Source organism: Magnolia sinica, chromosome 9, assembly GCF_029962835.1.
Source record: "Magnolia sinica isolate HGM2019 chromosome 9, MsV1, whole genome shotgun sequence".
Classification (NCBI taxonomy): Eukaryota; Viridiplantae; Streptophyta; class Magnoliopsida; order Magnoliales; family Magnoliaceae; genus Magnolia; species Magnolia sinica.
In genome coordinates this window covers 76,826,888-76,844,069 of record NC_080581.1, presented here as the reverse complement: position 1 = coordinate 76,844,069, position 17,182 = coordinate 76,826,888, and the positions used below count along the sequence as shown (strand labels likewise).

Sequence of the window (17,182 nt, the reverse complement as noted above, 5' to 3'; positions counted from 1 at the left end):
ATTTTAGTGAATGAATCCAAAAAAAAATTGATATCCAAATCTCAAGTGGCCCACACCAAAGGAAATAGTAGCCCCATGAAGTTTTTAACGGTAAGTGTTAAATTCCCTTTTCCATGTGGTGTGGTTCACTTGAGACTTGGATCTTCCTCAGTTGTTTTCTAATGAACTAAATTCAGCTGACATAATGAATGGACGGTGTGGATAAGCCACATACTTCATGGTGGGCCCCACATATATTACCCATTTGCACGGAATTTGGAAAATCAAACGGGCACCACGAGCGGCTCTCATATTTCACACGTATGAGTCTTAACAGTAGTAACCTCTTCACTTTCTGTCTATAAATAAACCTCACGCTTTCTATTCCTACACATCCTAAATTCCAACACCCATCTATTATTGACCAATGGCTCTCCTCTTTTCTTCTATAAACCCATCGTTTCTCATTCTCTTCTTTTTATCATCTCTTCTCTTTCTCACTACCCAACAATGCAACCATCACCACTTCTCTGCTTTGCTCAACTTAAAGAATGGCTTTGACCTCCCTCCTCTCCCCTCTTGGAATTCAAACAATACCGATTGCTGCTTTTGGGAAGGCATCACGTGTGATGAAGCCACTGGTCACGTGATCAGCCTCGACCTCAGTAGCTTCCGTATCTCTGGTCGGATTAATTTTGAAAACCTCTTTCGTCTTCGGAGCCTGCAGAAGCTCAACCTTGCTTACAATGATTTTGATGGCTCTCCAATCCCATCTGGGTTTGACCAGCTCACCAGTTTGACCCATCTCAACCTCTCTGGGTTAAATTTTTATGACCAAATCCCACTGGAAATCTCCCGCTTGACCTCTTTGGTTTCTCTCGATCTTTCTCGCAATGAATATTGGAATAGTTTTGGAATTCAATACCTGAAACTCGAAAACCCAAGCATTGGAGCAGTCATCCAAAACCTGTCCAATCTGAGTGAACTCTATCTGGACTGGGTACACATCTTACTGCAGGGCCAGACCTTAGATTTGCCACTCCCTCCTCTCCGCAAGTTGAGCTTACGAGATTGTGGTCTTTCAGGCTCCATCTATTTTTATCTCTCACAGCACCAATTCTTATCTGAAATCGACCTCAGCAGAAACAATCTATACTCTGCAGTGCCCAGCTTCCCAGGGAGTCTCCGCAAGTTGATCTTACAAGAATGTGGTCTTTCAAGCTCCATCTATTCTTCCCTTTCACAGCTCCATTTCTTATCTGAACTTGACCTCAGCTATAACGATCTCTCCTCTGCAGTACCCAATTTCATAGGGAACTTATCCTCCTTGACGTCCCTGCTCCTTTCAGATTGTGGATTGCATGGAAAATTCCCTGACAGTGTTTTCCAGCTGCCAAACATACAAATCTTTGACATTTCGAGAAATCCACTTCTGACCAGCTATTTGCCAGAATTCCCTCAAAACAATACTCTACAGAGATTATTCCTTTCAGGCGCAGGGTTTTCAGGAAAGATACCAGATTCAGTCAGTAATCTCAAATTCTTGACTCAATTAGACCTCAGCTATTGCAACTTGTCAGGATCATTACCATCCTCACTTTTGAACCTTACCAAACTGCAATATCTGTATCTTTTATCCAATAAATTGAGCGGCCTAATTCCTTCTTCATATGGAAACGAGCTTCTGGATCTCAAAGTGATCGACTTGGGGAATAATTTGCTTAATGGGACCATTCCATCATCATTGCTTTCACTCCCATCATTACAAATGTTGGATCTCTCAGGTAACCAACTTAGTGGTCAACTTGGTGAGTTCCACAATGCCTCTTCTTCACAGCTGGAGGTCATCCTTTTGGGTAACAATAAATTGCAGGGGATGATACCCAGATTTATCTTTCAACTTACCAACCTTCAAGAACTTCATGTTTCTTCCAATGATTTCAGTGGTGTTGTGGAGCTAGGCTTATTTCAAAACCTCAAAAAACTTTACCATCTGGATCTTTCAGATAACAACTTGTCAGTCCAATATGTCAGTGGTAATTCCACATTTGTTTCCATCCCCCAGTTTGAGTTTTTGTTGTTACGTTCTTGCAACATCAGCACATTTCTAAATTTATTGAGAAATCAAGAGGGGTTGAGGGAATTGGACCTTTCCAACAATAAAATTAGTGGTGTAATACCCAAATGGATATGGGAGGTTGGCAATGGGTCTTTAATCTCTTTAAATCTTTCTCACAATGTTCTCCAGGGAATAGAATCGTCTCCCCATCTTTTGTTGAGTGCCTTGCAATACCTTGACCTTGGCTCCAACATGCTTGAAGGTTCACTTCCTATCCTACCACCTTCCATCTTTTTCTTTTCAGTTTCAAACAATAGCCTTGGTGGTGAAATCCCTCGATCAGTTTGCAATGCAACATCCCTAACAGTCATTGATTTATCTCACAATCACTTCATTGGTCAGATTCCACCATGTTTGGGTGAGATTGGTCATGCCCTATTTGTGTTGAATCTTCAAGGAAATGCTTTCAATGGCACCTTACTTCAGACATTTAAAGAGGGATGCAACATAAAAACGCTTGATCTCAATGGGAATCAATTAGAGGGCCAAGTGCCAAGGTCTTTGGCCAATTGCAAAATGTTGGAGGTATTAAACCTTGGAAATAATCAAATAAATGACACCTTTCCATCATGGATAGAAGCTTTGCCCCTTTTGCGTGTTCTTGTCTTAAAATCCAACAAATTTCATGGCCCCATTATACTTCCACAAACAAATCAAAGCTTCCAAATGTTGCAAATCATTGATCTCTCTTCTAATAGTTTTATGGGTGGTTTGCCATCAAATATGTTTGAGAATTGGAAGGCAATGATGGATGAGGACAGATCTCAATCTTTCCTTCATAAAACCCTATTTGGAACAGAGAGAACTGTATACTATCAAGACACGGTGACAGTAATGATCAAAGGACTAGACAGGGAACTCATCAAGATCCTATCCATCTTCACAACAGTTGATCTCTCAAACAACTATTTTCAGGGGGATATTCCAAAATCTATAGGGATTCTCAAGTCGCTACATTTACTCAATATGTCGCACAACAGTTTCACGGGCCAAATTCCAACATCACTTGAGAATCTAGCGGCGCTTGAGTCATTGGATCTCTCACAAAACAATATCTCAGGGGAGATTCCTTGGCAGCTGACAAAGCTAACATTCCTTTCGGTATTGAACCTTTCACGAAACCACCTTGTGGGAAGCATACCACAAAGTAAACAGTTTTTTACGTTCACAAATGAATCATTCCAAGAAAATTCAGGATTATGTGGACCTCCACTATCAAAGAAATGCAAAGATGCCGAGGGTGCACCATCATCTGCTCCGTCAATACTGCAATCTGAAAGGAAATACGATTGGGAACTAATGTTGATAGGATTTGGAGTTGGATATGGAGCAGGTGTGGGGATACTTTTCTGGACTCTAGCACTTTGGAGGAAGGGAAGGAGGGAATTTTATATATTTGTTGATGGAATGCTTGCTTTGATTTTTCCTTCCATGGTGTTTTCTAAATAGCAACGATGGTAAGAGGATTGGAGCTAGGGTAAGTATGTTTGTATAGTTTGTGGCTACAAGAAAAAAGTTTTAGTTGTTTTCTCCTTTTTGTAGTTTTATGTTTTTGCTTGGTCTTTATCATATATGTTGCAGTTGTTTGTTGCATTTGCACCTGCTTGAATGGTTGTATGGAACACTTTCAAATAAATAAAATTACATGTGGTGTGCTCCCACATTTCTGCAAAAAAGAAAAAAAAAAGAATGTCTCAGCTGTCTCTTTGTTTTCAAATTTTGGCCCACCTTAGCAACAAGATAACTTAATCTATGAGCTGGATGATCTAACTAATGTAGCCTACCTAGCCAGTGGTCTTTTCCCAATGGTCTAGACAAATGTGGGCTAAGCAAACGTTCAGAAGAAGAAGAAGAGCGGTGTTTTATGTATATTTTTATATTTTATGTTTTTTTTGGATCATCACACACAAACTTCTTTCACCTTCCCACATTTATGTATGTGGAGTGTAAGAGTAATCACTTGTTACCATTTGGTGATTTTTGAGTTGAACTTTTGTGATGCCAAAAAGAAGTGTGGAAATCATCATTTGCTCTCAAGGCACTGTAACATGCAGTATTCTACTTGCAAGGGGACACTTGGCCAGTCTAACCAAGCAATACGGGCTGTGCATTACGTCCATAACACATTTCTTAGGCCACCATGTAAAAATCTCACCAACAAGTTGATTCATACCATCTGAACAATAACTATTTAGTGGACAGTGAACAAAATTTATGGGAAAGTGGGCCTATTTAGCAGTTAGCCATCCATCTGCTAGGCCCATCATCTATTGCTTACGGTTCTAAAGAATCAATTTTATCAGAAAATCCTAACCATCCCATCCATGGTTTGGCAATAAATAGATATAAAAAGAAGTCCCACATATGGATGAATTAGATCAATATCTCAAGAGAGATTTCTTGGCAACCAACAAAGCTAACAGTCATCTCGATATTGAACCTTTCACAAAATTACCTTGTGGAAAGGACAGTAAACTGAAACTGATGAATACTTTTTTCTTCAAATTTGGTTCGGGTTATAGCAGTTTGCATATTGGATTTGTGAATCATTCACCTGTGGAGAATTTCAATAACATGAATGTCCAATTGCGATGCATTGTAAGCAAGGTGTGCCATAAAGGCTGTTATGTAAAGGTAATGGTGGCAACCGTTACACGTTAAGGGGTCGTAACAGCCGTAACAACCATTATGGAAAAAATTGACCTGTAATTGGTATTAATAATGCGTTACATTCCTTATAAAGGCCATAATAACCCTGTAATGGTCTATTATGGGACATATATATGTTATTCATACTTTTTAATCAACATTACAGGACAAATATAGGTTTTTTTGGAGGTTTTTTCAATAAATAAAAAAAATAAAAAAGAGAGACCATAACGGCCGTTTCAGGGCTGTAACAGTCGTTATGCCTCGTATCGTTAAGGTAATGGTGGTGGCCGTTATGGCCACCGTTACAGTTACAGAACACCTTGATTGTAAGTAACTTTAATATCTAAATAAATGAAAACAGGATGCATCAAACATTTAAATCTAGTTCCCATACCTGTAAATGTAAGTTGTATTGATGCACATGCATACACTCCAGTTCATCCACTGACATTTAACAAAGGACCAATGAATTCCAAAGATCTACAAAGAGTCCCTAGAATATTACTGACTAGGGTATACAAGGTTACCTGCCAAAGATCCCTTGCTTGGACCACTGTATTCGCAGCGAGACCTATGTCATCCCAATAAGCTGTAACACGTCCAACATGGAAAGCAATATGTCGAGTTCGGTGAACCTTTAGTTTCTCTTTCAACAACTTTCTCACCAGAAGCAGTTCCATTCCCTGCAGAGTCAAATATAACAGGCCAAATCAAAATTTCCTTCGAGCAAATTAAGCAGTTTTTTACATTTACAAATGAACCATTCCAAAGAAATTCGGGATTATGTGGACCTCCATTATCGAGAAAATGCATTGCACCACCATCAGTAATACCAACCAAACTTTGAAAGTACTCAAATTCAAAGTTGGACTGAAAATTCATGTGGATAGGATTTGGAGTCGGATATGGATGAGTTCTTTTATGGACTCTTAACATTATGGGCAAAAGGTAGGAAAGAATACAATAAATTTATAGATAAGATACTTTCATTGATTTTTTTGCTCAACAATATTTGCTCTAAAGCGATGACCATAAGTGTATTTAAGTTATGGTTGTTCATGGCTCCTAGCTCCTCCAAGAAATGTTGAGGTATGTACACTGCTAGTTTGAGGTGGCTGATTTTGTTTGGTTTAGCATCACCTTTGTTTGGATTTTTTGTTTTTTATTTTTTTGTCTTTGTTTAGGATTGTAAATGGTTGTTTTCCATATCAATAAAATTACAGGTGGTGTGCTCCCACCTTTTCGTAAAGAAGAATAAACGGAAAAAAAAATGTATCGTACCTAATACGGAGATATAAGTTATTTAGCTTAATTTTCATTCTGGATGCTTGTGTCCAAGTGCTTAACTCTACACACCTGGTAGTTAGCATAAGGGAAAAGGAAGTGTTGATTGATGTATCAAATATACCCAAATTAATAGTTGTTGGTGGGCAGTGTTTGAATTATCTTTGATATTATCAAAATATTTTCAACATTATCTTTATCTTAAGCTCAGCGATACCGATAATGCTGGTAGTATCAGAAATTCCAAGTATTAGCAATGTATCGCTAAGTATTGCCAACATATTAATATTGCTAATGTAATCGTTAATATTTTCAACTAGGTAAATTCTAGGTGTTGCTTGTATTGCCAATGCATCAATATCGCCAATGTATCACCAATATTTTCGACTATGTAAATTGTAGGTAATGCTTGTATCATAAGTGTATTGACGATATTTCGATAATATCGCCAATGTATTGATATCATCAAAATTTTGTTTATTAGAAAAAGATTTGTTTCAATTTTTTTCATGGTATGGTTGTATGTAGTGTTCAATTTGTCATTGATAATATTTTGATATTATCAATATCGCAACATGTGAGATATTGAGACTACAATCTTTCGTTTCCTTTTCAATTATTGATGATTTCTTAGTGAAATATCACATGTTGTTGATATTTTGCAATATCGGATGTTTGGATGGAAGGTTGGATGGTTAAATAGGCCGGAGGGGATGGTTGGACTGATTTCTTACAACAATGCATGCTTTTAAGGTCCCATTAAATGGAAACTTGTTTACACACACACACACACACACTTTAACATCACCGTTTTTCCTATGTTTCCCCACATTTTCGGTTATCAGCGATATTATCAACGATATCGATATTGTTTCCGTATCCCTGGCTAACGAAACTTGTAGCGATATCGATACTTCGAACACTGTTGGTGGGTTACATATCATACTTTTTCTATCCCATTTACAATCTCACATCCATCAACTTTCGAGAGCTTTGCTAAGCCCATATGCATGTGCAGCAAAGCTCATCCAACATGGAACTATGAAGCCAAAATCCAACCATCCATCAGAAAAGTATAACCATATTCATTCCCTAGCCCAAGAATCAGGTTGATCTACTTTTAAGGGCCCACATGCTCAGTGGACCAGATTTATTTTAGGAAAACGTGTAAAAGGTTAGACCAACCTAATGGATGGATTGGATCTCACACTTATATCCCATGTTGCAACATGTATTGCCATACATGAGCTTATTGCACAGACATGAGGGCTTTGCAAATGAGACCATTTGCAAATCATGGGCACTTTTCAAAGAGAACGTGCAAAAATAAAAGGTATTCATGCTTTTCTCATAGTTTGGAACTCCAAATTTCACACCAACAGTAGGTTGCTCCCTTACATTTAAGAATTTATATAACTAAAGTGATAATGTATATGACATCCATCCCTAGAAAGGTAGGTCCCAACCTAAAGATCATAGAGTGGGCCACACTTGTATTATTGAGTATTTTTTTTAATCATATATAGTTTTCCACAGTATTGTCAACATAATGAATGGATATGCATGATTTTCATGCATGCCTTTAAGGTGGGCCTACAGTACAGCTCGAACAACAGTTGAGCTCTAAGCCCACTAAATTAGGTATGCCTGAAATTTTAGGGCATAAGACAAAAATTCATCTCCATCCACAACTGAGTTGGGCCTAAACACAAGAAATAATGCAAGAGAGGACACCAACCATAGGTTATGTGTGTGGCCCAAATGGTGTGTATATTCTATCCAATCCGATCATCAAATTAGTCTAACTAGGATGAATAGATAATATTCCAAGAGTCATCTTGATCCAAAACACATGCAAACCTGCACACATTGTTAACTTAGAAATTTTAGGCATGTTTTTACATTGTTACTAAGAGTCTAGCCTACAGGAGTTGTTTATGGGGTTGATTGCACCAAGTGCATGTCACACAAGATATTCGGTGGTCGAGATACAAGTGACTTACCCGTCGCGTGTAACAGATAGAAGTCTTGTATGTTTTGGTGTGAGTGCAGGATATATGCATTTGCCCTTGGCCGGGCTATTCATATTAATATCTTAAAATGACAAAAGCACCTCTCATCATACCTGTAAAACTAGTGGCTATACCACTAGGATTAATTACTAGAAGAAAAAAGTTATAACAACCATCGCTAGGCGGGACATACACATAGATTGAGTTGGACCACTGGCTGTTCACTCAGTTAAACGGTAACCTACCAGATGAATGGACCATTATGGTTTTCTTCCCTGATTTTTATGTTGCATCTTGCCGTTACCTCTAAATCCTTCACTACAAGAAATGAGACTTTACCAGTAAATGGGTATGTTACCTCTAAATCCTTCACTACAAGAAATGAGACTTCACCAGTAAATGGGTATGTCGGCAAAGCCTCCGCGGGCGCTAAGACACGTTTACCGGCGCTTTTATGAGCGCCGGTAATTATGTACTCTTTTTTCGCTCGCTTTCGGTGGCAGGTGGTATTTCTGAAAGAAGCGTCTGTAAAAGTCTATCCAAGCGCCGGTAAAAAGATGATTTCTGGACACTTTTTAATCACGGCTAAGCGCTGATAAAAATCTATACAAGCGCCAGTAAAAGTCTTTGTATAGATTTGAGAGGCCCCGACACATGCCAGTAATTTTTTTTATATATATATTATATATAATTCAATTGAAACCTGTATTTTTTTAATATTTGAAACATAAAAAATGTTGCAATACAATTAAAATTGAATATTAAACAAAATTTATATTACTTCACAATAAAAAAAAATATAATATTTACAACAATAAATTGAATATGGTCTTGAATATATATTTAAAAAATAAAAATAAAAACAAAAAACAAATCCTCTACGTGGTCTACTCCTAACAAGAGTGGCATCAAAAGGCTGAAGTGCTTGCACAATTGATTAAAATCCTGCACACAAGGAAAAAAAAAAAAAAAACAGAAGTCAAAAATGTAGCATTCAACAAAGATAGAATAAATGAATTAAAAAATATGCCATTAATGACAAGGTTGAAACAATATAACAGAGTTATCAATGGCTAGATGGGCCATTCAACAGACAACATGCAACAATTTAACCAACTAGTTTTTTTTTTTTCGATAACAAATTGAACCAACTAGTTTTAATACAATAAAATGTTTTTTGCAGTTATTGATGCACTTCGAAACTGAGACACGACCATAAATGTCAATGTTAAAAACGACAAGGTATCAAATGTTTGTAGTTATTGATACACTACACATTTGAGGTGAAGCATATCTAATTGTTTCTCTGTTTGCAGCTTTCAAAACTAAACTGTATGATATCATATACCTTCATGGATCACTAGGACAACTTGAATTTCATGTAGAAACACGAATCAATGGCTTCCACAACAGATCATAATGACTGATAGTGTAATGCACATAAAATGAATGTAAAAACTATGACTGATAGTGTAATGCACATAAAATGAATGTAAAAACTATCCTAGGTAAATAACCGTAGCTGCGGCCTATTTTTTTTTGAAGGAAACACCACCGATGGCTTTTTTTTTTTTTTTTAAAGGAAACAAATCACACCCTGGCAAACATCTCTACATCTGTCTCAAAGGAGTCTCTTCCTCCAACAATTCAATTCGATAGTGCATCCTTATGCATCTGAAATTGTGAATGAGTCAAGCAGTTTTGAAAAAGTAATACATACCTTCACTGGAAAGCGTTTGTCTTCCATTTGTTCTCTGAATGGATGGACAACACAATATTTCACCAGACAATTCAGCATGGAAGTATTTGAAAATTTAGACACACAAACAGGCAGTGGTCAATTTCAACCATCAAACTACTTCCAGCTCCCAATATCACATGATCGGAATCAGTCATGATCTCTGAAACTACTTGTAGCTGCACCACAAATTCATGATTAATTAGTGTGATTGTTCTCTAAAATTAACATCAGATACATGATATATGAATTTGAACGGAAAAACACCTTCAAACCTTTTAAAGAATATGCTGAGTACGTATACAAGTCCAAAGAAAGTGGCAGATCCAACCTGCACCAAAAACACAACTTGAGAAAAAGACTGGTAAAAAGAAAGCCAAATGCTCTAGCATTAAGTAGATACAATACCTTGCTTCATGAGACTTGCAAAGTAAACATGAACATAGTTAGGAATCCTTCAAGCTCTTGGTGCAAATTTTCTCATTCTTCCAAGTAGTAAGGCATGGAGCTTTTAGCGGGACGAGCTTGGGTTGATTTGGTTCAGGTTTTGAACTGGTTGAGCTGGGCCTATCAGACCAGTACTATTCAAATTTTAGATTCTCTTGGAACATGCTTACAATTTTCAACAAATTCGTGAAAATGAAGTTTAACCTCGTAGTGGTAAAAGTGTGATCCATATGCCGGCTTTTTTAGGCATGGAAGAATACATGAGAGCTACCAAAATTTTGCAGGTATATCTAAAACACAAATATTTTACATCCTTCAGTCAAAGGGATTTCCATTCCAAGTTTCCAACATGAATTTAGCGTGAAGGAAACAAAGTTCCCAGCACAATGAGCGTGAAGTCTGCTCCCATTTCTAGGATGCAAGGTTTCCCATGATAAAGACTAATACACTTTCATCATTCCATCAAATTGAGAAAGAAAATGAGCATGCTAATTAATTGGTCATACCACAGTCAAAAGAAAAAAATGAATGCATTGGCAAATATTGAGTTGATGAATCTGTGCCTGTGAAAGAGAATTCAAACAACCAAAAAGCAAAGCAAAACAAAACCAAAAAGAAAATTAAAAGTCAAAAGAACTCTTTCTGCCTAATCAACCATGCAGGAAACTTCAGAAATTATAATTGCCAGCCATAGATCAACAAACATATTGGCAAATTTTTTGGCAGTCGAGTTGTACACGATGAGAATTTGTTTTTGTTCTATTGGAAGAGAGACATTTTATTCTTCTAATGAACAGAAATCTCATCAATTTCAAGAAAGGAAGAGAAACCCAAATAAAAAAACAAGAAAATTAGATTGATCCATCTGCATAGAATGGTAAATAGAGGTGGAAAGCAGAAAAAGATGTGAAATATCATCATTTGGTCATGCGAAAAAGGAAGGAAAGGTCACATCAGTTCAAGAATAGAAATAAAACCCAAATCAAGAACAAAAGAATCAGATTTACCAATCACATATCAGGTCATGGACCACACACATATTTAGTTCGACAAGCATGTATAAAGAAAACATGACTCTGAAAAGGCCAATGGCCTAGCAGAAAAATTCTCAAACCATCTCACTATTTGCTAGCAGTCATATCAGGTTAGATTAGATAATCCAGGGGTTCACAGCATAGACTTCAGTTTTTGTATGTTACATATAATTTCTCATCCACTAGTTTTTGTAAATAATCCAATGTATATGCCATGACCTTCTTTTCAAATGTGATATTTTGGGCAATTTCTAATGGTAAATCAATTTCAAGAATCCCTTTATAGCATCCCTAATAATCACACTAGTAAATGTTTGAGATGTAGGACAGACATGCCACATTGGCATGTGCATGGTAGTAGCCATAAGAGGGCTTCTCTAGGCCATTCCTTATTTCCTTCTTTGAAGGAAAGATCTGTATGTAATCAAGGGTATGAATGGACCGAAATTAATTAAACAGAGACGCATCTTAATATTATTTACGATGGCAGCCTCAACTATATAAGAGTGTAAACCCACACCATGCACACTCAATCTCAAGTTTCTTTTTGTATAGGTACAATCGCACCATTCTAAAAAAATACTTCGAGCCAGTTGTGTAATCAAAAGAATGTGCTTAGTCTTTTCCAAAACATTAAGAGGTTGTGACTGTATGATTGCTCCTCCTGCAGAAACACCATATCAGGAAAGGAACAACTGCAGGCTTTTCCAAAACATCAAATGATGCAAAACCCAGTTCAAAAATTCCCCAATTGTAAATAGAATTGCATACCCATTTGCTGAACCTTTGTTTCCGTTATATGAAAAATTCTCATTTCCATTAGCAGAAGTCACATAGATACTTTGTCCAATTCATCAATGTTTTCTGAAATTAGAAGGAAGAAATATAAAAAAAAATCAACGAGCATGAGAAATATAAATCTGGATATTTGTCTGTCTATCTAAACCTTTTAAGATAAAGCGGAACAACACCTACAATATTTTCGTATATATTCATCCTGGGCAATAAGATGCCAAGGCACCCATCCTGTTTCCTGAAATCATTTCAGATAAGATATCAAAAAAAGGTCTGAGGGTACAGGTTGATGCTGGTAACTATATGATATACATAAGAACACTCATCTGTCATGTATTCATGGAAGACCATCTAAAGAGAAGAACAGATCCAAGTGTTTAGAAACTCATGACAATATGATATGATGCAACGATCAAACCTGCACTGCAAAACAATTGACAAAATGCAACTGAGAATGGATCTTTCAGCTACAAACTTTAGAAGAAAAAGAGGAAATATAAAATAGAATGTAAGAAAAAAAAAGTGCTAACTTTTATTTTGCAAGCTTGCTGATCTCCTCTGGATGGTCCACACAATACTGTATGTGCTCTTTCAGTTTGGACCTGAAATGTTAAGGGTGATATCATAATGCTATGATATCAACATAAATCTCATGTTTTCTGTGTTTGGTCAAAAGCAAAAAGCAAAAAGCAAAAAGAATTACCCAAACTCCTTGTTGAGGCTGTTAGCAACAGCAGTGGCAGCTCTTCCTCCTCCGTACTTCTTGTTGAAATCATCCTTAACCCGCTACAGGAAGGCAATGGGAATTTGTCTGCCAACTGACCCAACTGCAACTACACAGTAGGCTGCAACATCCTACAAGAAAACTACTACAGTATGATCAAAGCTTTAGAGATTAAAGATGGAGAGAATTTAAAACCCAAGTCTCCAAAATCAACTTTTTGCAATGTCGTTTTTTTTCGCTCTTTTTCTACCATCGGGAATTAATCCTAAGAAGCAAAAGAAGCATACCCAGTCATGGCAAGCAGCAAGAAAATGATCTGCCCCACCAGTTCTGTTCCAAAAAGGATACTTCGCGATTATATTTTCCACCTAATTCTTCAAGTGTGATACCATATTGGTCCGATTACGTGATCCAGGTACATATAACTCATACTGTAGAAAACGTGAACTAAAAGGCATGTAAAACAGGTGGGCTTTTCTGGGGTTCTTCACAATAAACCCTTTTTTTCCCTCCATCAGCTTCATAAACCATCCCTCAGAGGCATAAATTCCTCCGAGCATTGGAGTAACGAATATGGGTTTTTTCCTTCCTTGTAAACATAGAAATTGAGCACGCGTTCCATCAACTCTTAGCTCCTGCAAGCGTGATGAAATATAGGTCTACAATCAAGTTCCACTCATGAGAACAATCATAACAATCCCAAGTTCTGCTCACACAGTTATAAAGCATTGAACAAGAAAAGCATATCTGCAACATCTCGTACCTTCTTTGCAGTTTCCTTGTTTGCTAACTATCATCCAACCCACCAACTAAGAAATCCAGGCCCACTAATGTTTCTTTGCAAAAAAATAAAAATAAAAAATAAATCAGGTTGGATCTGTGGCAGTAGAGATTGTTTCCAGTTTCTACTCATACAAGAAATGGCATGTATCAAACAAAAAGCAGGGTTTCTTTAGGTCATCAGCTCTGCAAGGAAGAGCTAATCCAAGCCAATGCAATCACCATTTAACAATAGATGCCAATGCACTTATGTATGCCACACCACATGCACTCAATATGCTAAGTTTTCAAGGCTGAAAGAAATTTTGTATCAAAACCAACAAGAAAAACAGCCCACATGATTTTTCAACTCTAAGCAATATTGTCCCGATAAATGTGGGGAAACTTAAAGAAAGTGCAAAAACAGCATGAGCTAGATTTAGAGGTTTTATCTATTTCTTAAGAAGGTTTTTCTTTTTCCTTTTTTCTGTTTATCATTTGGGTTGGATGGTTTCTCTATTTTATTTAATAATTTAAAGGCTTTGGTTATAGAGAGGTACTTCATAGCTGCTAAATGACTTTTTTTTTTTAAGAAGGAAAAATGCTATTTCCATTCTTATGAAGAAAATTACACGGCTGATTATGTGTTTTGGGTTGCCGACGGGTACAAAAAGATCCCTGGGGCAGCCTATCAAGCTGTTAAATAACTAAACTTCCGGCCATTCAGTAAGCCAGTATCTGTTTGTAACTGAGATTCTTGCTAATGATACAAAGGAAAATGTGACAGGGGGAGCTCGATGCTGGCACTCAAACGTGTTTAATAATGCAATAAACAACTTCATACTATATTGGGACTTAGTTCCCACACACGATGGTAAACACGTCAAAGATCAAGCCATTCACTAGGCAGCAAACATCATTAACATGCCTTACAGGTAAACGGTGAGCTACTGTTGTCACAGCTATCAAATGGACCACATCAAGTCGAATCAACAAGTCTTCCTAAGTTGGTGCAAGAACAGGGTTTCCTAAAGACAGCTCAAAATCTCAACAGTAAACATGCCTTTTCTTTTAAAGTTGCAAAGGAACATTCACTATTATAGAATTAATGGATCAAAGGTTAAGTGGTATCTCAATCAGAGATGCATCCACATGATTACCTTCTAAGCAAACAAATGAAGTGACAATGAAAGTAGCAATGACATGCGAAATCACCTACCTGATGAATGATCTCTAGAGTCAAGCAGAATGTGACTTTATTGATCTGGCAACACCACATCACCATGAACAACCTCAGAACTTAGGAAAAAAAGGTCACAAGCGAATAAAAGAAAAAACACTAAAATATATGCTGAAAGTTCCAAACACAATCCATAAACTTAAAAGAAGATGGGCCTGTAATCAAAAGTTCCAATTTTCGTCACAAACACAAGCTCAACCAACATAATGTCATCACAAATATGTATTTTTCTATGGGCATCAACATCAAGCAAATTCTGCATGGAAACAGATCATGAGAAGTATTCCTGTCACAAATTAAATCGTAATATTTTGGTATCCCTTGATGAAAATATGAAAAGGAGAGTACATTCTACTCATGAAAGAGCCTGAACTAGAAACTAAAGCATCTAAGATTAGAAAAGATCAATAATCCAGGCATTTGCATCCCCATATTAGTTAAGAAAGCGATATTACTAACTTGTAGATATCCCATATGGCATGATTGTCTGAAAAGCATGCACCACTCACTGACCTATGACCAATAGTTCCCGCTTACTATCAGTTCTAAAGTCAAACAAGTAGAAGGGCAAATATCAGCCTGCCACTTATCTAGTAAATATTGGACACCGCCTGCAAGATATCAAGAAACCATTTCGTAAAACCCTAGTAAACATTTAATGTATGAAGGTTACTTGTAATGATTTTTTTTTTTCAATGTTTCAATTCCATTTTGTCTAGTAGGCTAAAAATATTCAGTCAGTGTTTTTCCAGGTTCAGCTGATAAAAAAAGAAAAGGGAAGAAGTTGGAAGAGAATTGAAGAAAATTGTCTTACTAAAAGAATTGCAATGACATGTAACAGACATTGCTATAAACAGTGACAAGAAATAGATTCAATTTCAATGCTCTAGCATTTAAATAGAATAAATCAATCTGTAAAGAAAATGTAAAGAAACCAATGAAAGGCCAAATATTTCTTGACTCTCACACCAAGTTCGCTAACTTTTATTTTGTAAATATGTCTTACAAATGAACCCATGTGAAGTAAATGTGTCATCAGTTATATGTGGTAACTTGTAATTAGAATGCATTAGAATCCATGAATTTTGCAGCTGCTGCTTTCCGTTCTCTAAAGGATCAATGGAAAAACACACCTCCAAGTTGGGGAAAGTCAAATGATCCTTGTGGTCTATGTCGGGATCTATTTACGTCTCTCGACTGTCTTTTATCCTCTTTTTATTACTTCAATAGGGTACTCTTCAACCCTGCTTGGAGCAATGTTCGAAATATCAGTATTGCACAATGTATCGCACCCTTGGGATACAAATACGTATCGGTTATCGCATGGGATATATCGTTTGTATCACATAATTTATCGCACTTTTTGGGAAACATGGGGAAACATTGAGAAAATAGTTGAATTTTTCAATGAAACTTTAGGGATTATTAAAAAAGACCTCCATACACACTTTTAAATCATAAAATCTCAAAAAAGAATGGCACATAATAGGCTTCCTTTGTAGAGGGTCCTAAGCTCTGCATTGTCCGATTGAACTAAAACAACTATATCCAGTATCCACCCCGTCTATCTGTTTTTCTATATCATTTTAGGACATTATGCAAAAAATTAAGCAGATCCAATAATCAGGAAGACCATATCATAGGAAACAATGGTGATTGACCATTAGTGGGCCACTTGAACTTTGGATATGCTTTAGTTTTTGGGCTAAAATCATAAAATTATATGGTAAAATGGATGGACGGAGCGGATAAAATACATGAATTATAGTGGCCCCACAGAGTTTACTCACTACGTCGTTCCCACCCTAGACGGACGCGGATGTCCTGCGAAAGCCTTTCTGAGGGAGTTCCTATGCTGGGAACCCAGATGGGGCCCACTGTGATGTTTGTGAGAAATCCTCCCCTTCCATCAGTTTTGTGAGTTCATTTTAGGACCATATGCCAAAAATGAACCGTAAATAAAAGCTCAAGTGGGCCGTGCTAAAGGAAAATGTGGTTAGGGAAGTTCCTACCGTTGAAACCTACCTGGGTTCGACAGTGATGTTTACATGCCATACATACCGTTAATAACTTCATTACTACAGGGATGAACTGAAATCACAAATATTAGCATGATTCAAAACTTTCATGGCCCATGAATATTTCAACCGTGGACATTCAATTATCACGTTTTCGGCCCACTTGAGCTTTGGAAACGGTTCATTTTTGGCATCATGTCCTAAAATAAACTCACAAAACGGATGGACGGATAGGATTTCTCACAAACATCACAATGGGCCCCACCTGGGTTCCCAGCGCAGGAACTTAAAGCGAAAGTCTTTTGCAGGAAATCCGCGTCCGTCGCAGACGCTCCTCCCGCTCAAGTTGTCTGAACGGTTCAAAGTTAAATGGGCCCCACA

At 37.1% G+C, this 17,182-nt stretch overlaps 1 protein-coding gene and 3 long non-coding RNA genes across 5 annotated transcripts; 1 reads left to right on the top strand and 3 right to left on the bottom strand.

The window, feature by feature from the left end:
- Positions 1–406: 406 nt before the first annotated feature.
- On the top strand, positions 407–3,706 carry LOC131255170 (receptor like protein 22-like). Its single transcript, XM_058255868.1, has 4 exons — positions 407–2,176; positions 2,228–2,300; positions 2,406–3,532; positions 3,680–3,706. Exons 1-4 carry the CDS (start codon positions 407–409, stop codon positions 3,704–3,706), a joined length of 2,997 nt encoding a protein of 998 aa, XP_058111851.1.
- A 5,025-nt stretch (positions 3,707–8,731) lies between these two features.
- LOC131256486 (uncharacterized) lies at positions 8,732–10,344 on the bottom strand. Of its 2 annotated transcripts, XR_009176840.1 has the most exons (4): positions 10,193–10,344; positions 10,052–10,115; positions 9,767–9,963; positions 8,732–8,991 (listed from the first exon to the last, which is right to left on the bottom strand). It is a non-coding gene; the product is annotated as an uncharacterized LOC131256486 (long non-coding RNA). The 2 variants fall into 2 exon arrangements; XR_009176839.1 differs by having other exon boundaries at positions 9,767–10,115.
- Positions 10,345–12,595: 2,251 nt separating this feature from the next.
- Positions 12,596–13,290, bottom strand: LOC131255742 (uncharacterized). The gene is made up of 3 exons (XR_009176364.1): positions 13,072–13,290; positions 12,764–12,905; positions 12,596–12,662 (listed from the first exon to the last, which is right to left on the bottom strand). It is a non-coding gene; the product is annotated as an uncharacterized LOC131255742 (long non-coding RNA).
- A 24-nt stretch (positions 13,291–13,314) lies between these two features.
- Positions 13,315–15,972, bottom strand: LOC131255741 (uncharacterized). Its single transcript, XR_009176363.1, has 2 exons — positions 14,763–15,972; positions 13,315–13,620 (listed from the first exon to the last, which is right to left on the bottom strand). It is a non-coding gene; the product is annotated as an uncharacterized LOC131255741 (long non-coding RNA).
- Positions 15,973–17,182: the final 1,210 nt, after the last annotated feature.

What these genes read in the sequence shown, in the direction of transcription:
- LOC131255170 (XM_058255868.1), top strand. Translation starts at nt 407, where the DNA reads ATGGCTCTCCTCTTTTCTTCTATAAACCCATCGTTTCTCATTCTCTTC. An exon ending in TACCCAAATGGATATGGGAG is followed by an intron (nt 2,177 to 2,227) that starts GTTGGCAATGGG and finishes AATGTTCTCCAG; the next exon opens with GGAATAGAATCGTCTCCCCA. An exon ending in CTTTGATTTTTCCTTCCATG is followed by an intron (nt 3,533 to 3,679) that starts GTGTTTTCTAAA and finishes TATATGTTGCAG; the next exon opens with TTGTTTGTTGCATTTGCACC.